General features: G+C 35.7%; 2 protein-coding genes across 2 annotated transcripts; both read left to right on the top strand.

Annotated features, from left to right (window-relative positions):
* The first annotated feature begins 1,138 nt into the window (after positions 1-1,138).
* LOC149480199 (uncharacterized) lies at positions 1,139-6,549 on the top strand. The gene is made up of 2 exons (XM_089706358.1): positions 1,139-5,997; positions 6,235-6,549. The coding sequence occupies exon 1, from the start codon at positions 1,445-1,447 to the stop codon at positions 2,030-2,032; it is 588 nt and encodes a 195-aa protein (XP_089562484.1). The 5' UTR covers positions 1,139-1,444; the 3' UTR covers positions 2,033-5,997; positions 6,235-6,549.
* A 12,572-nt stretch (positions 6,550-19,121) lies between these two features.
* On the top strand, positions 19,122-21,352 carry LOC149480198 (uncharacterized). The gene is made up of 2 exons (XM_089706864.1): positions 19,122-20,871; positions 20,986-21,352. Exons 1-2 carry the CDS (start codon positions 20,102-20,104, stop codon positions 21,350-21,352), a joined length of 1,137 nt encoding a protein of 378 aa, XP_089562990.1. The 5' UTR covers positions 19,122-20,101.
* The last annotated feature ends 3,825 nt before the right edge of the window (positions 21,353-25,177 follow it).

Here is a 25,177-nt window from a genome sequence, read left to right as displayed (position 1 = left end):
TTAACATTAACGTCCTATTTGAGGTTTGTTGGGAAAAGGAGGCACCATGGTAGATTGTTGCTAAAAAATTGTAAATAGTAAAATGAATATTATACATAGTATATCCTTCACGGGGACTCATGTTGATGGAATTTCACTTATTTCGATGACATTTTTTTTGAAATAAAAAATTGCGTCTGGCACCTATTTAACAACGAAAAAAACGTCTTGCAATAAAAAAATTATGTCCCATGGATCTATCTAAAGGCAAAAGATTAAAAATTACGCGTTAATAAATGACTTTAAATTACGGATATTTTCCTGTGCAGATAAGATGCGCACTAATAAACGCAACCACTGCGACCAGCCAGACAGCTCGGACTCTAACCGAAATAGGAAGAGAAACAGTATATCAAAGAACCAATTATACTAAAATTCTCTCTTGTCAACGTTGGTAGCTCCTATACGATATCTGTGCCGGGTTTAGAGAGTAAACACGTTTTGTTATTTAATTAATTTATGTCTCGTTTTATTCTTTTGTCAAGTTATAGCACAAATTTTAATAGGTACCTAGTAAAGAGTATTAATAAAACGCTGATACAGCGAATGACTAAATCGTATGAGGCGGTAGCGATGTAGTTAGGGAGGTATATTACCTATGTTAAACCATAACAAAGTTGTTTACAATGTGGCGACTGGCGACTTGGCGAGAGTACGGAGAATAGGTGACGCTTGACTTTTACATTAGCTAGCCCACCGCTTTAAATAAGGTTTAAACTTTAAAAGATTTATGTAAATGAGACATTGTAAAATAGTTTTGTTTTCTACGTTCACCTTTACACCTCCGGCAATTAGCAAGTATAATACCGCTCCCATTGCTATGTGCATAATGCGGCCCGCACCTACGGCCCCTGCATACGGCACAATGTTGTGACGCCGTAAACCACGCATTGTAATAATTGTTTATTGTAGGTACTCTGCTTTACAGTACATTCTACAAGAGACCGTTGGAAAATGTGTCGCTTCATTCGATAGCGCTCCTTACAGGCGGCCGAGCGCGGGGCGCGTCAATGAGACATTTCGTTTCTTTGTTTCGTTGATACGCGGCGCTACTACGCGCGATCAGCTGTTCGGCATTCGCACGCAGCGGAGTGCGCAGCCGCGCTCGCGCCCGCCTCGCCGCCGCCATCTTATCGAGCGGCGCGGGCCGCAGCGCGCACACTCCGCCGGGTCCCGGCCGCCGGAGTCCCGACGCGACACTCTCCTGCTGGGCCGCGCCGCGCCGACCGAGCCGCGCGACCGAACCACGGCGAGGGGAGAGGGGACTCCGCGCAGGCGCGCCGCCCGCGCTCTCAGTCTAGCGCTCGCCGCCGACTAGCGCGCACGTCCGCGCGCTCTATCTCGCAAAATCAGCTGATCGGCGCGCGCCCCGCGGCGCACATGCCGTGAGGCCGCGCCCGCCACGATGACGGGCTACGCCCGCGGCGAGGCCGATTTCGCCGCAGACCGCTTCAGGCGGGACGCCCGGCCCGCCTCGCTAGCTCCAAAGGATTACTCGGTGCCTTTACACGTAGACTGCAGTATCGAATACGAGCTTCCCGACTGTGCCAAGCCGCCGCAGGGCGTCAAGATCGAGCCGCTGCTCATGATCCACCCGTCGCACTTCCGGAGGCTCGAGAGCCTGCGGCGGGTGCCGTTCGTCAACAACCTGCCGCGCACGGACGGTTCGACGGCCGGTGCGGTGGCGGCGCCGGGGCCCGACGCGCGGCGCGGGCGCACGGCCCGGCGCTGCTGCCGAGCGGCGCCCGCCCCGCCAGTGCCAGCGCCGCAGCCCGCTCAGGCCCAGCGCGCGCGGCTGCCAGAGGACGCCCGCCGCTACCGCTTCGAGTACGCGCCTGAAGGCAGCGGCAAGCTGGTGGCGCGCGGCCGCCTCAAGCCGCACCCGTACCTGCCGCCCGAGGCTCTGGACTGTGATATCCGCGCGCTACCGCCGGCCGCGCCCTACGAGCGCTTCGACAAGCGCGCCTTGCAGCAGCTGCCCATCTACATGTAGCCGCCCGGCCGGGGCCGCTCTCTGTGATGTTTCCTGTAATTAGTTAGTGATAAGTGAACGAACCCGATACCAAATAGAACTTGTGCGTTGATATTGTTTGAACGTTGACTGTGTTGTGGACCTGTGACGCGTACGGCCCCGCGGGGCCCCAACTGAACGTATTTATTGCAGTATCCGATGCTTCATGATAACTTATTGTACCGTCGCTGATTCGTTGCGTATTTCTGTATAAGATATCATATCGATAAATATATGTTCAAAAATTGTATTATAATAAATATGTACCTATAGAGTAAAAAAATGAAAGTGAGAAAAAATATTACGAATAAATCTAGAAATAGTTATGTTTTCGAATAGGTGATGATATAGGACAGTCCCGAGTGGTAAACTAGAATCGTACTCTACTCTCATTTTGTAAGCAGTTATGTTTGTTAAAATTATATATAAAGAGTCCTCTGATGAATAGTCTGATTAACAAATATTCGGCATGTAAAAGTCTTTATAATGCGCTTACTTAGCATATCATAGTATTATATTGTGTCATAGTCCAATGCCAAAAATATAACTATCTTTTTACAAAAATCCCTAAAGCATCGTTTTATTTCCTGTGAAGTGCCCAGTGTTCCCAAGTGTCCCTCGCTGGATTGTGTCGGATTCCAACTGGATTGTGGATTGCATTCGAACATGCAGTAAGTATGGCTAATATTTTCAAATGGCTCTTTTATAACACCACGGTTATTTAAGATATCCTTTTGGAACGCTTTGACCTGTTCTTTCGATTGATAACCATCTTGGCAAGGCAAATATTACCATGAACGATTGAGACTTATAGAAAGATCTCTCAAATGAGTGATAGTTATGAATGAATTTGTAAGCAGTAACACTGTTTCAAATTGCTACGATGATAAAGTAAACACAGGCGATTAAAAAGATGATGTAACTGCTAAAGCTAAACATCACAATTCCAAAATTTTAAGGTATCATCTCGACAGGAATTTACTAATTATCTAAATGTTTTAAATGAAACAGTCGCATTCGACTAACTATGAGATCACAAATGTGAAACGGCGTGATAAATATTGATAACAGTAAAATGTTCTTGGAAATTTAATGTATTTTTCATAAATAAACTTGAAAAATGTTCTCGCAATGAAAGTAATATCCTCCTAGTGACAAGAAATAAGAAGTTACTAGGAGCACATAGCTGGCTGTTAAAAATAGTGTGATATTGCTAAATTTAAACATGGAAACTGTAAATAACAGTGAGTCGAAGAGTAAACATCAATGTGACTTCCTCTGATTCATTTCTCATTATGTTATGGGTTAATTGTAGTAGAGTTTAAATAATGCAATGTCACTAATATGCAATTACTCAATGTAAAAATTAAAAGATACGAAATATAGAAAAATGAGGCAAACACATATTTCATTACGTAGGTCTTAGACAACCTATTCATTACAAGGCCTATAGAATTTACAATTTTGAATAGCAACTGTTTATTAATATAATATAACAATAGAAAAATAATTGAAGTTTTGCGCTTCATGAGGGGATTATAAATTTGAACAGTCGATCCGACGGAGCAAGTAGTGTCTATTGTTTGCGTCTGAAAAACATTTGCCGAACAAAAGACTAACGATTCATTCATTTCATTTTCTATATGAAAGCCTCTTACACACAATGAGTCATGAATTATCAACAATGACTTCGGGAATGAGAATGTATACCGGATCGGCTTTCAAGGAAATGAGCTTCACGGTATAACAAAACCTAGAGGATTCGTGTGTGCGGCCTTTACACGGGCGTAGGCAATTAGGCGAGGCTAATTAAGACGCCAGAGCGGGCTTCAGTCGAAGTGTTTTGTGAGAAACGTGATCTCGAAGAGAACGGCAAAACGACCATTAGAGCATCACGCACGCTCCGAGAGCTCCATTATCCGACGGCGACGGTGAATTAGCATCCACGTAATAAACACGAAATAAACATCGAGACTAATGGATGATTGTCGGCAACCGGAGCCCCGATCCGTCGGCTTTACTGCTGTATTCTTTCAGGCTTTATGTCTCATCGCAACTCGCAGAGAAAGAAAATTATACCCCGCGAGGGGCCGAATTATAGCTGTATTTATTTTATCCTCTCGGCTATCGTAAAAAATTTATCGCCGCTTTTTATGGTCCCGATATTGCGTTTACCCAGATTCGTACGATGCGGTCATCTCGCGTGAAATCCGCTTATTTTGTCTTTTTCCCCGAACCGAACGATAAAATTGTCGTTTCCAATTCTTATTTCCATATCGTGTTTTCTTTTACAAAATATAATGCTAATTAAACCTTGTCACGCCACTCATGAACGAGCCATTAAAAGGAAATGTTCCAATAAGGCACGATTTGAACGGAATTCTCGGAACTCGATTCATTATAATGCTATTAAAACATTTAATGACCGCATTGGTTTAGTTATTGCAACTGTTCTGGTGATAAACTTCTGAAGTATAGTAATTTTATTTATCTAAGCAGTAATGCCGGGCCGAACGCAGCGTATTAATGATAATTACGGGTATTATGAAGTATAAACAGTCTCGAGATAGGCAAGAGGCAGTTAGCATGAATGATAGTCGCGAAAACATAATAGCCACCCGTCACGGTCTGATAATGTCGCCTCATCAAAGCAACAGTTCTGTAATTACATACTTCCTCGGAACGCGTATACAGTTAAACATGGCCGATACCGAAATACGATTATTTATCGTCGCTATCTCGTAAAACGAATACCCAATTTATGTACGCTCGACTCGGCCTGTCATAAAACATAATATTATCGACATCGCCCCCTCCCTAGGCGATCACGAAACTAAGCATCGGCCATTTTAAGTGCCGAACTTCACAGGCGGGCGTCCCGGAGCCTGCCGTCCTTGTCTAGCCGGCGAGCACGTGCAGGAGCGAGCGGGACGCGACCAGGGAGCGGTATCTTTCATGTTCCATCCGAGGAGCGTTCTGCTTGATTTCAGGTACCTTGTAAATAAATACGTTGAAATAACCGGGCGTAGCGTGCACGTACCCAGCGTGAATTGCCGGAATCTCTTCTCTTATCTGAAACGCATGAACGGCCTCACTGATGCTTTAAACAGCGGGTTGTCGGAGAATAAATTACTCTCGAGCATGTGGTTTATTATTTAGATTACGAGTCGGCGTCTCGGTTTAAATCTTGATGGCTGGAACGCATATTTTAGACATCGAATCGTTTAGTTCACGAATTCGAGTCATGATTGCGTCGTCGTGTTTTAGATTATCGTCGAGGGAAGGTTGCGACAAAAAGCGAGACGGTTTCAGCCGTCCTCGATCACGACCGTTCGGAACGCTGATGTGTAGAAAGTAAATTATTTACCGTGATTTGAATTAGCGGTTGGTCACGTACATTAAAGGCGATAGAAAAAAATCTTAATGGGAAATAAAATCGTATGAAGTCTCGTCGCCGTAGCAAAGTAGGTTCGTCTGGCAGTGGGCGAAATGAAAGCGTGGTTTGGCAGCGACCTCGAGCGATCAGCTGATTGGCGGCGCGGGTGTGTGCGTGAGGGGGGCGCGCCGCGTGACGACAGCGCACCCACACAGGCGCGCCAGCTGATACCGCGCTGATTGTAGCGACGGCACGACGCACACCGCTGCATGCACTCAGCTGTCTATTGTTTTAGAGTTCTCGTTTCGAACGGATGTACTTGAAATTTAGTATGGCGTGTGAATATATATCAGTACTAATGCGACGTTTTGCGTGACTGTACATTTATGATGGTAATAACGATAAAAAGTAGCGAGTGCACAATAATAACCCACGCTCATAGTTACTTGCGGATGTAACAACTGTCTCACGATTATAAAATATGCCATTACACAGAAAAAATCAATTTAAATTCAAGAAAGATTAATTCCCATGAAGTGTTGAACATTGAAGTTTATATAGGTCGGGTCATGTAAAAAGAACGCTGACGGTTAAGCTGCGCATTGGCGATTTATTGGTCTATTTGGTGTTATGAGGTGGTATAAGAATAACAAATATGTAGTTGCGAAGCCACGACTCGAAAGCCTACTTCAACAATAAAATAAGCAGCAAATAACTTTCGTGCTAAACTCGATACATGCCAAAACACACCCCATCACTTTCATCCAGCGTTCTTTTTAAATGAATCGCGTTATACCTTTGTACCTAGAGGTATATGAGTATTGAGTTGGCAACGCTAATTATAACGTTCCTTGTTTACTGACCGTACCTATGAGTAAGCTCGGAGCGATGAATGTTGCATCCACCACAACGTATCCGTCAATATTTACACACGTCGGTGGTCGGACGCTGCATACCTTTTATATCAAAATTAAATTTATTCCATGCACTGAACTATAAGCAACTGGCTAGCACTCATCTATCACTGTCAAATCTGTCATCCGAGCTAACACGTGCTTTATATCGTACAGACAACAAAAAAGGTAATTTATTACGCTAAGTACATGAAATTATTCATTATGATTTGCAACACACTTTTAATGGCAAGATTATAATATGGTAAAGCTTGAAAAATGCAAATACATATACCCGTTTAATGTACCTACTTACGTATGATTTCATGTAGGTATGTACTATGTAGGTATTACTACTATACCGATAAATTTAAGTTTTTAATAATTTCTAATACATATTTTGCAATTAGTAAATGTGTACTTACTTTGAATATATATAACATCTTATAATTTTATCTTTATCAATAAATACCTGTAATTTACCAAAAACGTATAAAAATAAATTATTGTCACTCGATTTTTCACAACTATTGCTATTCGATTTTTCATAACCTACACTCTAAATATTGGTGCAATTCGATATCAATGTTTGTGATACAGCCATTCGTTTATAAAGCTGGAGGAAAGGAGTTTCAAAACACAACGTGACGCATGACGCGTGACGCTGGCTTCGAGATTCTTTCAGCCATTTCACAGTGCGATGGTGTGGAATATTTGAAACCTAGCTTACTAAAAACCATTCCAATGATTCATCACAATTCTTTAGGTACCCAACACAATAGAAATTGATTGACTTTTACAACAAAGGCCTTGATATGATGCCTTTTCAAATTCGTAATATGAAATGAAAAATATCAATTAGAGTTTATATTGAAATTTTATACACCTATGAATGTGTGCAATACTTGTAATACACAAAACATTTACGCTCACACAACACGAAAAAAATTACAAACGTCTAAAAATGAATTTGAGATAGAGTAAAGAATGGCCGGCTTAGTTATAAATAAGTGTGTCAAACATTGTCAGACTGAAACTCATTATCTCAAAGTTAATTTTACAAGCGCTTGTGATCGTCAAATTCCTCAACGTAGTCGTGTGAAACTTCCAAACGCTCTTAAAAACGTTATTGTGGTCACAGAATATTATAATATACATTACAGATAAGAGTAAAACGATTTAACAAACCCATACAATGAGAAAATTGAAATAATTTCTCTTGAACAAATGAAAAATAATAACTCCGAGTGTGTGATTAAATAGCAGCTTCTTGGATCTAAAAGTATTAAAAAAGAGGTTTCCTAATTATAACGGAATTTTACTAAATCTTTGATATAATAATTGACAACATAAAATTCTGTTCAATAGGAGATTATGGATAATAACCATAAGTTATTTCTTGCAAAAGTCAATCCTGATTTAAAATTCAAATACCAGAGTGAGTCTTTTAATAAAATAAAATGGATATTGGATATACATATAAATTTAATCCAGTTAATGCATTTAAGAGCATTGAAGATATTAAGAAATGTCTGGACAAGGAATTAATCGATTTTATTAATCTGTTATCTGAGAATGAGTCTTAACTGATTAAGTGATTAGTATAAAAAAATTACTATAGTATCAGGAGAGTTCCTATAACCTTCAGGCGGATCATTCTTTTCAATTATTTTGGAGCTTAACATTGATCTTTTTAAGATAAGTACAAAATAATACTACTTTCACTACTTACACTTTGTAAAAGAAGTATTATTATAATATTATGTACTTACAGCCTGAAAGCTCACATTGAAATGTCTGTTAATTACGACCACAAAAAGTATTGCTCATAGGTACTTTATATTCTAGTGTTCTATTGATTCGTGTTGAAAAACACACAAGGCTTTTGTACGCAGATCTTTCTGTTACCAAGTGCTTTCTAATGTTCAGTTATTCATCGTTTTTGGTTCTGTTGTTCTGGTGATAAGACAAAAGCTTTATCTGTATAATCTTTATAAACTTTCACATTTGGCAAACAAAGGAATGTAACAAAAACTCAGAAGTAATCATATTTGCTCCCTTTTTAGATTCATTACAGCTCTTATCGACATTATATTGTTCAAGAGTAATTGCTTCAACGATAGTCATAAAAGAATCCATGACTCAACTCAATTACAATTCTTCCAACGAGCGGGCACTAGATTTCAAGCGATCCTGATAAAATTACATTCCTACACACTGAACTAGCTTTTTGCTCGCGACATCGCTTGCGTGTCCTGTATCGTGTGGTTATCGAAAGTCCTTACAAATTTACTGTAACATTAATAAAACTTAAAAGTCTGCATTTTCTGCTACGACGTTTATTCTAAAATGAATCAAAAGTGTCCAAGTCTATAATTTTTGTTTTTTAAATTTTAATTAATTATTCATGGTTAGTTATTACCTACCTATTTTTTTAATTAACTCCTCTGATTATAATTTAGTGGTGCGTTCGTCAACTCGGTTTTATTACTATTTTATTGTCAATCAATTTTAAACAAATAAATGTCCGTTTTCATTATTGAGTGAAAGTTTTTGTTTCTTCATCTATGTGGATAATAATTTAACAACCTTAGTGATAAATAATAGTAATATAAACTGTATATATAACAAGATAAACATTTAAATATCTCATGCTTATATCCATAGTCCATACTAATATTATAAATGCGAAAGTAACTCTGTCTGTCTGTCTGTTACTCAATCACGCCTTAATTACTGAACCAATTTGCATGAAATTTGGTATGGAGATATTTTGATACCCGAGAAAGGACATAAGCTACCTTTTATTGCGAAATATGTACCACGGGCGAAGCCGGGGCGGACCTCTAGTAGATTATAAGTCAGTAACCTTCTTATTGAATGACAATCTTTGACGAATATGGAGTACCTATATCATTATAGGTAAACGTCACTTATCAAATTGGGGCTTGGGCTCATGCCCAATTTGATAAGTGACGTTTGCCACGGGCCTGATACGGCCTGACACACTTTCGGCGGACATGTTACACCAAATTCGCTTGGACCTATTTATGGCTAATCCTAAATGGACCTACAAGGATCACTTTATTGTTATAATATTATACTTGGAAAAATGTATAAGGAGTAGGTATTATAAGATGGTCGCGGAAGAATTCTAACAAATACCCGCGGCCCCATCATTAAAGCGGCTCGACGGAACACAGTGGGGTTTTAGTCGGTAAGAATCCGACATAACCCACGGCTCCTTCCCCGGGGGCCGTGGGTATCTATGGAAGATTTCCCCACTATAAAAAAAAGGTATTATAAGATTTTAGATATAGAATAAAATGAGTAGGATTTGATTTAAAAAAGTTTTGAATTAGCATTGATATTCATGTTTTTTATAGATTTAACGGAAAATGATAATGAAGCTAGTCCATATTACCGAAACATAGAATGTAAGTCGTTGATTTATGTAATGTATCAAATTCATTAAATCCTAGACTGCCTAATTAAGTAGCTTATATAAGTGCCTATTATCAAGCTCTGATTATAATTTATTAGATACATAACATTAGGAAGGATTTGTGTATTTGCTTATTATTACGTATACCTACTTAATTGAAATATTTGATCGAAAATTTAAAACCTGAATAATCCACGCTTTTAATGAAGGCTTTGAAATTATTACCAGTAAAAGAACTAATAATTATTTATCCATGTAACGCTAATCAAAAAGCTCTTAAAATACCAATAAATAAGTGAGGTATTAAATAATAAATATACCTTTGGCTTTGCGTGGCCTTTGCGTTATTCTCGGAATTAGATAAGTATGACCATAGGTATGCTTATCATTAAATCTCGTATCACGATACTGGATAGAGAGATGTGAGCCCGTATATTGGAACGTGTTCACGGCGTTTCCAGCGGTATGTATAATTTACATCCGTTTGTATAATTTATACCCTTATTACACTACCCGATATCAAGGGCCCTGCATCTAGGGTGGGCGTGTACCCTAGTTAGTACGGCGCTTATTACACTTCTGTGCGAATTGGGCCCTAACTCAGTTTATACGCGAATGTCTAGAGAGATAAACGTATTGTTGCATTTTACATTATGCCGCCGTCAGTATCGAAACTTCAAAATGTTGCTGTAGCAGTGGCAACCGTTGACGCAATAACAAATATTAAAAAAGAAGAGAAAGATCTGGGTGAAAGAGAATTTGCGGTTACGTGAAAAGCTTTCAAATATGCAAATACTAAGCGTGCTTGAACCGGGAGTTTTAATGAATTAATTAGAGTAGGTGCAGAACAATTTGAACACTTGTTGAGTTTTAAAACAATTAAATAAACAATTGATATAAACAATTTATTTATTTGTTAACATGGCGGTGTGATCACAAACATTTGGAACTTCCCTTTTAAGTTATATAAACCTGTAGTAGGGAAGTTTGGTGACACCTTACATACAAAAGCAGCCACTCCACGCAACAGTCGCGCGGCAACCATAGGCGGCAACTGAGCTCCCTAACCGCCCTAAACGTTATTACATCACCCAATCTGCAGGGCGCTTAGGGAGCTAGGCAGATCGGGCAGACCCGATCGCCCTAAATCGGGACACTAACTCCCTAAGTCTTATTACACCACTCTTAGTTAGGGTTAGGGTCCCTAAAAATTGGGTGGTCTAATAAGCCTTTTAACGATAACCCTATATGGCTACGGGCGCAGGGCTGCGGCCTGCGACGTGTTCTACTTTTATGTATATTTTAAAGTGCACGATAAAACGACTTTTCGTTTTGCTATTAGGTATAAAAAGTTACACATACAGAGATTTTCTCGTCTAGTTGAAGATAAGAATTGAACTAGTGGTTTAGTTTACACAATAAGTTATGCTATTATAGAAAATCTATAAGAAATATAAGATCGAGTAACTTGAACAGTAACTGAATATTTTAATCCAAGATTCTCATCAATATCTCCAAAATATTTAAAACCACAAAAATACTAAAAACGGCGTTGTATCAACCCTACCGCGTCCACAAGACGCAGCTCGCGTCAGTTAATATGTAATTATTATCGACTTGTCTGATGCACGTATAGCATAGATAGCCCACTCGTCTAATTGAAAGCTGCTTACATCAAACGAGCTTTAACTTCATGATTATGACTTATTATGTATGGAAGAAGTTTGAACCAAGTTTACGAATTACCCACACCAGTTATCATAACTAAAAAGGATTCTAAAATTTTAATATACCTATACACTTTTCCTAATACTTACAAGGTTAAGGTTATTAATTTAAGCTCTTGACAGAAACGACCCGGATATAAAAAGAAATCGATTTTTGTGTGTCATATTTTATCTGTGGAATTGTTTCGGTAGCGGTAGTTCGGTAGTAATAAGCAAGGATGGACACAATTTTTATGTACTAGGTACCTATTATTATTTTAGAAAATCATTAGATATGTTAATAAATATCTTATTAAAATAAAAACAAAAAATTTGAACCTTGCGTGCTGTTACAGAGACGGCCGCGGCCCGCGGCGCCTAGTGACGTAATATGTGTATAAAAAATAAGCCCATCAAGGTCTAGATGCTAAATTGCTAAGTCTTTAAGTAAGGTTAGTATTTTATAGCTGTAGAGTGTAGGTAAGTGCTAATTATATAAATAAATCAAACAATCTACCGACGTTGAAGATATGCTATGCAATGAGAACCTTCCGACGCCGGTAAAAATAACTTTCCGACTTCGGCAAAAAATACTACATTCCTTAAATATACATACAATATCGGTATGTCATGTCCGGACACACTGTAGGTATATATATTATGCCCACTTCAAATTATAAATAATTTGGAAAATCCAAAAGTGCACGCCTCATAATTTTTTTTTAATAAATATTTATTAATTATTATTTTTGTTTATTTAATAACAATTAAACCACATCGAATCAGACCCTGAAAAATGAAAGGGTTCTATTCCTGAGCATACTCAAGCGTAAGAGAAAAAAAAAAGACTCGATTAGTAAAGTATTTCGGTCGCTATCGTGTTAACAAGAAAAAGGATCCGCACATACAGACACACGGACGTCCAAGACAGAACTTTTTTAAACTGTTTTTTAACTAGTTTAAATAACAAAAATGACATCAAAAATATCATGAACGTTAAAAATAGTGTTTTTTCTTAATATGTGTGTGTATGTATTATCTTACAAGTGCAATGTATGATACATAAAGACATTTTAAGTTTGAAAAATCAGATGTTTTGCGCGAAGTGACAGTAGTACCCACCTCAACGCTTCGCTTATGAGGCGTGCAATAACGTTATTATTTGATATTAAATAGGGAATAATAATAAAAATATTAGAGTAATTGAGTAAGAACTAATTAATAATCTTCTTCTTATATATAAAAAAAACCGGCCAAGTGCGAGTCGGGCTCGCGCACAAAGGGTTCCGTAGCAGCAAATATAATAAATTACAGTTAAATCAACCTATCTCAAAAACTATAAGAGATACTTTGATCAAACCAAAAATCGTTGAAAGAGTTAATTAGCATGCATCACCTCTATTTTTTTTAGAATTTTATACCCCGTAGTTATAAAAATAGAGGGGGGGGGACATACTTTTTACGACTTTGAGAGCTGATATCTCAAAAACCGTTCACTTTAAGAAAAATGTTTTTTAGAAAACTTTATATCATTTTAAAAGACCTTTCCATTGATACCCCACACGGGTATGTACATCGAAAAAAAAAATTTCATCCCTCAGTTACATGTATGGGGGGCCCCACCCCCAATTCTTTTTTTTACTATTTAGTGTCATATTTTTGTAGCGGTTCATACAACACATATTCCCATCAAATTTCATCACTGTAGTACTTATAGTTTCCGAGTAAATCGGCTGTGACAGACGGACAGACGGACAGACGGACAGACGGACATGACGAAACTATAAGGGTTCCGTTTTTGCCATTTTGGCTACGGAACCCTAAAAATGAATCGCAAAATGTGTTGGTAAGCGCATAACTCGAGAACGGCTGAACCGATTTCGATAATTCTTTTTTTATTATATTCCTTGAAGTACGAGGATGGTTCTTATGTAGAGAAAACGTAAACATGTACCACGGGCGAAGCCGGGGCGGACCGCTAGTAATTAATAATTATTATGAAACTCCAATGTTCACTTATTTATAGCTTATACCGAAACACGTTGTCTTTTAAATCTGTAATAAATATTCAAATTGTTTTTTTTAATCAATGCGAAATACTAATTACTTTTAACAAAATTGACACGTTTATATGCACGAGTAATTACATAACTTGAAGATACTGGGGTTTACGTAATCAACTAAATTAATACCTGAAAAAATATTAATTAAATAGGTAGTTATCACAATAATTTTCTATAGGTGTTATAAAGAAAATTCGTACATTTAACAAATAAGGTTACGACCCACGCTCGTTGTTTCAAAAACAATGGAATATCAAACCAGTGTTGGCTAACAAAAACTATTGAATCCGTGCTAATGGATAATTACATTTCATTGTTATCGAAACAGATTGACAGCCATTCATTTGAGAACCGACTCACTATTATTACATCCAATTTGTAGCTTATTATATGTAAGTTAATTATAAAGAATCGACTAGATGTGAGACTGAGAGGCTTTTTGTTAAGTGAAGGCGCTATTAGATGATGGTTAAGATTGCATCGGTGTATGAGATAACTGCGTTAAACGTCTGTGATTCCCAGACTGTGGAAACTACACGTTTGATGAATTATTCTTTGCTATCGGATTTACGCCCTTTGGCCTACGACTTTGGCCCACCAATCAGGCTCACTAACCAGAGCGCGAATCGGGTTATCAAAATAAAATTTTCCTATTGGGTTACCCAATAAACTATAATGATATTAAAACGCATATGCCACGCCATAATATTTACATTTTTAACGATTATATTATTTGAAAATACCTTGTCCTAGTATTTGGGATAACGGTTTACAAAAGCATGTTATTGAAATTAAATCAATTTGATTCTAATTAAATATTATTAAGAAAATCAATTAGCGATTATCAGCATTTTTGTAATGTTAAGTCGTCATTAATTATGTAAAACGGAGATAATGAAACCACTTCTTATTAGTATTGCATAGTTTTATAGAAATACTAGAAAATTAATTGTGAGCAGAAACAAAAAATTCGAATACATATTTAATGGGGTTCCATTCGTTCACTTCCATTCTAGGTAAAATTCCTTTCGGTTCATATAACTTGATTATAATCATGCTACGGCTGTAAGATTATAAATTCAGTTTATAGTTTATTAATTGGAATTGCAAATTTTTATACGATTAACATACAAACTAATTATGAATAAAGTCACGTACTTTTAGTTACACAATCTATATTTCAGCATTTATTAATTACTTTTTTATCACAATAATAATTATAAGAAGGTTAAGAAAATGAATGATATTATGTATCAGTTTATGTAAAAAAGAAGGACATTACTGATCGACTGCAATTCAAGTAAATTAATAATATTGATCTTTAATGAAGATAATTTTAATTAAATTACATAAATTAAAATTGTAGGTTTGTAACCTACCGAGCTACTCACCTTCACACAATCACTCAAAACAACATTATTTTAAACTAGCGGTCCGCCCCGGCTTCGCCCGTGGTACATATTTCGCAATAAAAGTTAGCCTATGTTCTTTCTCAGGGTCTAAAGATTATCTGTGCCAAATTTCATCAAAATCGGTCCAGTAGTTTATGCGTGAAAACCATACATACTTACATACAAACCTTTCCTCTTTATAATATTATATTATAGTACCTATAGATTAAGATGAGGTACGTTTTATCACAGTTTTATGTTGTTTTTATTTCAATTACTTATCAAAAACATGTGAGATATGTAAATATATGTCATACAATCTTGTTTTTAAATCATAGGATTGGAATCTTCTGTCTAGATAACAGCCGATTCTAGGGCAGTGGCGTTCACATACAATACTTTTGCACTCAATATTTTTTCATTGAGTTTCTGGAATAATAAATCTGCGCGAACAACAAGGTTTCTTTTTATTTAGTCATAAATTTATCCATATCTAACATGTGCAATATGACATGCATTGTGTGCATGTGCAGCATGTCAGTTTGCAATATGCACATGCGGGCTCAATCAATGGCCTTATTAACTGTTACAACATTGTCATACTGAGACTCAATAGTTTCTAATCGACGTACAAAAAGCTACTCAATTGAATATTTTTTAGGCCATTCATACACTGATTTGAATTCTAATTGTATCTTCATCAAAATCACTTTGGGAGACATGATCGACTTATAATAACTTTTTAATGTGTGTACTTTTGCTCAGGTTGAAGGCGGAGACTCTACGATGATTCTACAGTCTACGATGATTGTAGCATTTAGTTTATACTCCCTACTAGCCACTAGGTGTACTCCGCGGTTCCATCCGCATTTCTCCGATCCTGTTGGTCTTAGCGTGATGATATAATATAGCCTATAGCCTTCCTCGATAAATGGGCTATCTCAACGAAATAATTTTTCAATTTGGACCAGTTCCTAAGATTAGCGCGTTCAAACAAACAAACTCTTCAGCTTTATAATATTAGTATAGATATTAAGAATTTTGTATAAAATATAAAACGAAATATTATGTTTTAAACTGTATGAGAAACGACTGTTCTTTGGTAAATTGAACTACAACCATATCTGCGTACCTACACATGGCTGGTGTTCAAACTCCAATAAAATAATAATTAGAGTTCTTAGTTCTAATTTAATTTATTTGTAAACAGGCCTGGTTATAGCGCTCTAAATACATTTTGTTTATAGTCTACAAATTATTACGCTCAAGGATTATTAAACCTGCATAAATTAAGCTGTATACGTACTTTAAGCCTTAACACATTAATATTAATTATAATTAATGGCTATTAATGGACAAGATTAATTAGAGAGGGTCAGAGAGGAAACAAATGTGTTTACTATGTTTGTTATTAAATAACAATTTATGGAATTCTGAACATATATTTTCAGAACTTGTAGTTTGTTTTGTTTCGATAAGTTAGAAAAAAAATGTAGTAGGAAAAGGGCGAAGGACGAACCATATCAAATGAAGCGATTGTAGGAAAATGATTACTTTTATATTTTATAGAGTTGTAAATTTAAAATAACATTGTGATTGCAATATTTTGCTACTGCCTATCATACAGACTACAGTTATTTAAATAATATTCATACATGTAATGCTGTACCTATTGCCTTTAAGCTTGAGGTGGTAACATACGGATTGAAAAATTTTATATAATAAGTAGATAAGACATAGTAGCTATACAACCGCCTTAGCCCTTCGTTATGTTGACGCTCTGAATCACAGGCCACAAAACCTTAAACACTCGTTATTTATTAACCTTAATAAGTTCAGTCAGCGATCGCAGCAATTACTGTTAATTCCCACTTTTCACTGACCAGTAATTTGGTACAATTATTTTTGTAAATTAACAAATGTCATACTTGATAAGCCTGCAGTGCGCTTGATTTTATGTTTTCTGTCGAGCCCTGACTTTTAAATGACATTTAAAATGAATTATTGACCAAGATTTAAAAAAGGGTATTTAGGTAGCTCTTTTGTACATTCCAGTGAAGTCTTGGAGACCTTAAAAAGTAGTACAAAATATTACTAGCCCATAAAAAAGACAATTAGAGCAGCAAACGCACTTGAACATTGGACTTTAAAATCTAAGATATTACTTGAATTAAGAAATTTAAAGCTGGTTCGGATATTATAGTATTTCATATTTTGATGATATAGGTATTAAGCGTTTTTACTAATGTTGCACAATCCTGAACAATAAATCAAATTAATGTTGTTTAAAACACGAAATGCATGAAAAACCTTTATTGAACACTCAAATCGTATTTAACACCGAGAAAAAGAAGACGGGTTGCACTCCGGGAGTGCCGGCAGAAGTGAAAACTTGATTATTAACGTTGAGCATGTTTGTTATCCATCCGTCTTACGCTTTTTCGATCAGGGTCACGACGCGAGTTTAAGATTTTATACCCATTACAGAAAAAGTGCTCAACGCCGCTAAATAAGTTTTCACTTCAAACTCACAAGAACATAATATTATAAAGTTAGGTAACATATGAACTATGGTATGGTATGGACCTATAATAATTATAATTATTAATTATGTTCTAGTAAAGATATTATATTCAATTTAATTTAATATAATATAGTAATCAGTGAAGTTGTTTACCAATAGCAAACTAATCGTAAGTATAACATAAACACAGTATTTCCTTCCCCAATACAATCCATTTAAATTGATATCTCATGAAACTAATTCGAGCGAGTTTCCTCCACGCCGTCCAACTGTGGTTTTATATCGTTAATTGAATTTTAATTGTATTTCCTTATTTGTACATAATGGTGCCATTTTAGTATTACTGTTAAATTTTAGGTAAAATCTCGTTATTTAAACACGCTTTTGGAAGTCGGTTAAATTCAAATTCAAATTCATCTATTAACAGAACATCATAGGCCCACTTGTCAGCAATTTCTTAATTACTACGTTAGCACAGGACATTAAATACTACCTGCCATACATTGTAACTTGAAGAACTGATTGGGTTTGTATACAACTTTTTGTTCTATCTGAGCCGTAAGTACCTATATAAAATAAAAATAAAGCCCATCCGATAAAATATTTTAAAAGTTTTAAGTTAAATATTACATTGCATTGCTATATGTAGGATAAGAGAATGTGGAAGCATTGAGGATGTGTTGCATATTTTGACGGAGTGTGTGCGGAACAAAGATTTAAGAAGAAGTTTGTTTAGAAATAAATTGTACAGTGTCGGGTTTGTAAACAGAATCCTGGCTTTCCCGTTGTCGGAGGAAGCCCGGATGCTGGTCAAGATCGCGGAAGTAGGTTTAAGGAAATTGTGAATTGCTATGTGTGTGTATGTTATTGTAATATGCCTCAACAGGGCGATGATATCGTAAAGCGATAAAGCCCTTTAAATTAAAAAAAAAGACGGGTTGCACTCCGGGAGTGCCGGCAGAAGTGAAAACTTGATAATTAACGTTCAGCATGTTTGATATTTTGGAATGGTATCCGTCTTACGCATGGAATATAAGGGCTAAAAAAAACATCCGTCTTACGCTTTTTCGATCAGGCCACGACGTGTCCTGACGCGAGTTTAAGATTTTATACCCAACGCCGATAAAGAAGTTTTCACTTCAAAAAAAAAAGACGGGTTGCACTTCGGGAGTGCCGGTAGAAGTGAAAACTTGATTATTAACGTTCAGCATGTTTGATATTTTGGAATGGTATCCGTCTTACGCATGGAATATAAGGGCTAAAAAAAATACATCCGTCTTACGTTTTTTCGATCAGGCCACCGTGTCCTGACGCGAGTTTAATATTTTATACCGAACGCCGCTAAAGAAGTTTTCACTTCAAAAAAGTAGGATAAGATTAAAATTTATATTTTAAATAGGTACATTTTAATACCATGTAATGTATCGGTGAACTGCACAAAAAAGAATATCTTAAAATATAAACGCCATACTCATTTGTACAAATATGCTGTAAAATTATAATATTAATATTTAATCCTGTATTATATTAAATAACTGAATAAGCATTAATATGTATAATTATTAAGAAGTGTAAAATCAAAGGCCAAACAACACTTGGAATATTTAATAACAAGTTACGTGTAACTCAAAATAAATAATTTATTGTAGATAGTTACGCATCCACACCAACCCTCTGTATTAGGTTGAGCAATAGCCTTCCGCTGGCCTCAGCAAGACCACCGGAGAGTTCTTGCAATTTAGCATAAGCATTGCAGTTATTGAAAAACATTTATTTCGCAATAAGGTATCGATTGTATCATTGCATGTAATTCTGGCATTAACATTTGTGACTCCAAATCGTCCACTTGTTATAGTTAATAATTAAATAAGTTTAATTTTAATTTTATTTTATTTTTTTAAAAAAGTCAAAACGCTCCCGCAAAGTTTAACTGGCGCAGCCGGTAGGATAGCCATATAAGGTCTGCATGTCTAGAGGTCTTCAAAATTAGCCCTAGAACATTGCTATAAAGGCCGTGCTATCCTAAAAGAACCGAAATAAATTTGTTAAACGACCACGACGAGGACATGGGATCGACGATCGGTTGGTGAGTAAAACTTTTTGCCATCCTTTCTGATATATTCCTATATCCTTTTCACGAGAGTGTAATTTTGACTTTTAACTATTTTTAACTGTTATTTTGGGATTGAACGTCTCGCATTATAACGGATCTGGTTTTAATATGAAATTCTATTAAATCAGTAATTAGTTATAACTTATACATAAGAAATATCGTATTAAATTCTAAGAATTGTCTTGCATAAAACTCTGCACAGACTAATTAACTATAGAGTGTAACTTAATTAAAAGTTTTAAATTAGAAAATTAAATGATTTTTGCATAAAGAAATATTAATATTAATTGATTTAATTGATCTCAAAATCGATCGTAATTCAATTAATGATTTTTATATTTTATATGTGATTTTATAACTTATTTCAAGTTTTAATTTTTATAGTAATTGATAACATATATTTTTTTTATTGTGCTATATTTTAAGAATTTTTATTATATTGTGTTTTAAATTGATTTATGTGTGTGTGATTTTTATAATTCGAAATTATTGTAATTGGTTAAAGACTTCAGAACTTTAATTACTCTGTACATATTTAACATGGAACGCGAAATCCAAAGCGTAAATGTAATAACAATTCCGAGTGATATGTTAAAACTTATTCCTCTTTTTGGTGGAGACAAAAGAATTTTGAATCTATTCTTTCGAAAATGTGAATATATAATTAATAAATTTAGAGGGCATGAAGAGCAGAATATTTACGTTTTACATGCAATAACTAGTAGATTAATAGGCGATGCCGCCGCGTTATTATCCGAGCGCGAAGATATTAATACTTGGCCTGCACTAAAAGAATTGCTGGAACAACATTTTGGTGATCCGCGTACTGAGGATTGCATAAAAATCTCTCTCGAGTCCTGTAAAATAAAATCCGGGGAAAGTTATCTTGAATTTTGTAATAGGATACAGAATATTAGATCGTTACTAATATCGAAGGTTAATTTATCGGTAGATACGGAAATTAAACGCGCAAAAATTGCGATTTATAATCATACAGCCCTGAACGTTTTCTTGTATAATTTGCCCGAAAGCATGGTGCGAATTGTTAGACTGAAATCGCCTAATACATTAGAACAGGCTCTAGAAATTGTGTTAGAAGAAGTTAATTTTCACGAACAATATCAGTCGCGCAATCGTACCCATAATAATACAACGGTGCCCCAATTTTTACAAAATCCTCAACAAAGGTTTAATTTTGGGATACCAAATGTACCTCAAAAATTTGGTTTTAAATTCACACCCCAAGAACCGTTTAATAAAAATCCACAATTTGGTTATAAGCCACCGTTTAATGAAAACCCACAGTTCGGGTATAGGCCTTCATTCAATCAAAATCCACAATTTGGTTATAGACCAACATTAAATCAAAATCCACAATTTGGTTACAGGCCAACATTTAATCAAAACCCACAATTTGGTTATAGGCCTCCTGAAACTTTTGGTATGACGCCACAGAATTTCGGTCAAAGACCTCCTCAAAATAACCGCTTTGAGTCTACTGACGTTTCCATGAGGACGGCACCCCCTCGACCACAAAATATAACTCAGCCAGGTTTTAGAGTGAATGAAACCGACTTACATAATGACAATTCACTATATGACAATTATTACTATGACTATAATCCTTACGACTATACGAATTATTATGGCTGTAATCCTTACGACTATACGAATTACGAATACGATGAGAATGAGATTTATACACCCACTGATGATACTCAAGACATTAATGTGCTTCCGTCTGATGAAGAAAATTTTCAAACGAAAGCCTCTATAAAGAAAAAATCATAGAATTAAATTGCGATCCAAATCTGAAATTTCCACACATTTATATTCCTGAAACTAATTCCAAATTTATGGTTGATACTGGGAAGCAAAATTTTAACGCGGACGCTTTATCTAGAATTAGAGTTAACGCTACGCATTCCGATAATGAAAACGAATCCATGGTTGTTAATATAGGCGATAGAGACAATAGGCCAAGAACGCGTAACGACTCTAGTACAATCTCTATACCAGAACGCGATTCTAGTGAAACGATATCTATTCCCGACTCTGAAATTCTATCGGCGCTAAGTTCTCCTAGAACATGTGACTACCCAGTCAGGTCACCATCTGTAACGTCAAAATCGGATACAGTTCATTCAGCTAATATAGTAGAATCGTCCGGTATACCTATATTACATGAAGCAATAGATACGAAACCAAATCAAATTTTAGTATATACGTGGTTTAAGAACGAAATGCAAGTTCACGACCTTTCACGTGAAAAGCAAAAGGTTTTAGAAGTATTCTTGCCTACTAATAACCCGGATCTAGTAAAACAATTTTTAAAAGAGTATATTAAACCGAAAGTTAAGTATTTCATTTATTTCGAAGATGATGAACATCGCAAACAGTTCACTAGCATTGCCATAGAATTATTTAGAAAGGATACAGTATTGTTATTTGAATATACGGAGCGTGTAGTTTTTATAGAAGATGAGAAGGAACAAAAGGCTATTATAATAAAACACCATCAAGGCAAAACGTGTCACCGCGGTATTAAAGAGACTCTAGCAAGTATACGTAGAAATTATTTTTGGCACAATATGCAGGAAACTATTTCAGCCCTTATTAATGCTTGTAAAACGTGTTCTAAAATGAAAATGATCGAAACTAAGCAAAAAGTAAAGGATAGGATAGGTGGTGAAGATCAAATCAGTCTCCCTTCAGGAAAAATTATATTTGCGAAAGACGTTAATAAGCGAAAAAGCAAGGATAAGCCGCGATTCCATAAAGCTAAGGTTATAGGACAAGGTTCAAGGAACGTTATACCGATAGAGATTGGTAAAAGGAAGACTATGGTCTCTATTAAAAATGTAAAACGCCTTCCGCGTTGTGGTGTTGGCTGATAGTGATGAGGTCCGCGCTGGCCCTTCAACTACAACTTCTTCAACATAACCCGGGAATTTATCCTGTGAAAGAAGGGCAAGCATATCTCCAAACAGACTATTGGACTATAATTAAGGTTTTAAATTTAGATAAGATAAATGATGACTTACATTTTATTATTAGCAAATACAGTGAATTCGATAGTTTAATTAATAAGAATATTTCATACTTACACGATTTTCAAGTGGCAAAATATCACGCTGAATATATTCGCGACATAACGGTTCAGAAATACGAACAGTTAGTTCCACACAAACGCGTCAAGAGAGGTATCCTCAACCCTCTGGGTTCCTTGATTAAAATTATAACGGGAAATTTAGACTATAGTGACGCAATTAGATACGATAAACTTACAGCTAAACTTGAAAACGATCAGACTATCATTAGAAATAAAATTACCTTAATATCTAAAATGCTCGATAGTTTTATCAATTCTACTGAAGTCTTAAATCAAAATTCTAATATATTAGATAAGCGTTTAAAAATTGTAGAATCTATGATTAAGGAATTAGCATCTAAGGATAATCATTGGGTTTATACTACTTATGTTGTAAGCCTTTTAAATTTATTTGTTAGTACTTTTCGTTCTATTTTTATAAAATTAGGAGAAATAGAGACTGCTCTAGCATTTAGTAAAGTATCCATATTACATCAAAGTATTATTAATTCTACTGAGCTGTTGCAACATTTAATTCTTATATCTCAAACTGAAAATTTAGTGTTTAAAGCGAGTGAGGCAAATTTAGTAAAACTAGAAGAAACTATTAATGTTAAATCGTATATTAAACAAAACCAGATTACGTTCATAATGGAGGTTCCAATTACAGATAATTATACTTATAACTATTACAAATTATACTCTATACCTATGTACCGTGAATCCGATAGTAAAACCTTTTCCATTTTTCCTAAATATCCTTACCTGTTGGCAAAGGGGATGAAATACTTACCGATTGTAAAACCGTGCCGATCGCTCGCTGCTGGAGAACAATTTCTATGCGATGAACAAAATCAAACGCCATATCCTGAAACTACTTGCATAGAACAACTGCTTAAATTTGAAGGAAACCCAATGCACTGCGAACAACAGCTAATCAATATAGAGAATGTGAGAATTCAAAGAATCACACCTATAAGTTGGATACTTTTCTCAAAATACAGAAATACTCTAACTCAAATTTGCAATGGTGATGTCAGCAAATATCCTGTCGTGGGCACATACATAATGACCATCGACGAACCATGTAGCATCGAGATCCAGAATATAACGATTCGCCCTCACCAAGTAATCACTGAGAATGATCCTGTAGAACCAACAAAAATTATAGTTTTGCCGCAATTACCTGTGAATAGAACTCCAATATTATCCAGTACACGTGTACTCAATATGCGAGGCATCAACTTGGACGAAGTTAAATATATGTCAACGATATTAAAGCAATCAGTGTTCAGTGATAGTGAAATGGTTAACAGTGAAAGAAATTTTAGATTCAGTGCTACTTTAGGCTATACGTCTCTATTTTTAATCTTTGTACTTGTAATTCTATTTTTACTTTACTTACTTCGTTATAAGATATTAAATGTAACATGTCTGCGAAATCATCGGATAGTTATTAAAAATGAACAAACCGATAATTTCGCACTTAAGGAGGGAGGAGTTACGCATCCACACCAACCCTCTGTATTAGGTTGAGCAATAGCCTTCCGCTGGCCTCAGCAAGACCACCGGAGAGTTCTTGCAATTTAGCATAAGCATTGCAGTTATTGAAAAACATTTATTTCGCAATAAGGTATCGATTGTATCATTGCATGTAATTCTGGCATTAACATTTGTGACTCCAAATCGTCCACTTGTTATAGTTAATAATTAAATAAGTTTAATTTTAATTTTATTTTATTTTTTTAAAAAAGTCAAAACGCTCCCGCAAAGTTTAACTAGATTGGCATCAAAATAATATCTAAAATTACTAACATAATATGTTTTTTGTTCACAATTTTACATAATACTGATTTGGTTGAACCTTACGCAGACATGACGCAGACGTATTTATGCAAAGAGTTAGCAAAAACTACAAAATTTTATTTTGGCAACAGAAATATGGAAATTATTAGATGTTGGATTTGTACGTAAACAACGATATTGAAACAATCTGATTCTTGAGATTGTTTAATTTCTTTTTGCACGCCTCATAAGCGAAGCGTTGAGGTGGGTACTACTGTCACTTCGCGCAAAACTATCTGATTTTTCAAACTTAAAATGTCTTTATGTATCATACATTGCACTTGTAAGATAATACATACACACACATATTAAGAAAAAACACTATTTTTAACGTTCATGATATTTTTGATGTCATTTTTGTTATTTAAACTAGTTAAAAAATAGTTTAAAAAAGTTCTGTCTTGGACGTCCGTGTGTCTGTATGTGCGGATCCTTTTTCTTGTTAACACGATAGCGACCGAAATACTTTACTAATCGAGTCTTTTTTTTTCTCTTACACTTGAGTATGCTCAGGAATAGAACCCTTTCATTTTTCAGGGTCTGATTCGATGTGGTTTAATTGTTATTAAATAAACAAAAATAATAATTAATAAATATTTATTAAAAAAAAATTATGAGGCGTGCACTTTTGGATTTTCCAAATTATTTAACCTTTGTTGGGATATTTTACACCAACAAAA

Source organism: Colias philodice, chromosome 18, assembly GCF_061535455.1.
Source record: "Colias philodice isolate Cphi_HAF_F1 chromosome 18, ilColPhil1 Martin Lab GWU primary, whole genome shotgun sequence".
In the NCBI taxonomy this organism is placed as follows: Eukaryota; Metazoa; Arthropoda; class Insecta; order Lepidoptera; family Pieridae; genus Colias; species Colias philodice.
Note: the sequence above shows the minus strand (reverse complement) of the source record. Positions and strands in the feature narration are given on the sequence as shown.

Bases quoted from the DNA above. Each gene is read 5' to 3' on its own strand.
- LOC149480199 (XM_089706358.1), top strand. From the start codon at position 1,445: ATGACGGGCTACGCCCGCGGCGAGGCCGATTTCGCCGCAGACCGCTTC.
- LOC149480198 (XM_089706864.1), top strand. From the start codon at position 20,102: ATGGAACGCGAAATCCAAAGCGTAAATGTAATAACAATTCCGAGTGAT. The intron at 20,872-20,985 runs GTATAGGCCTTC...ATTTGGTTATAG, and splicing joins AATGAAAACCCACAGTTCGG to GCCTCCTGAAACTTTTGGTA.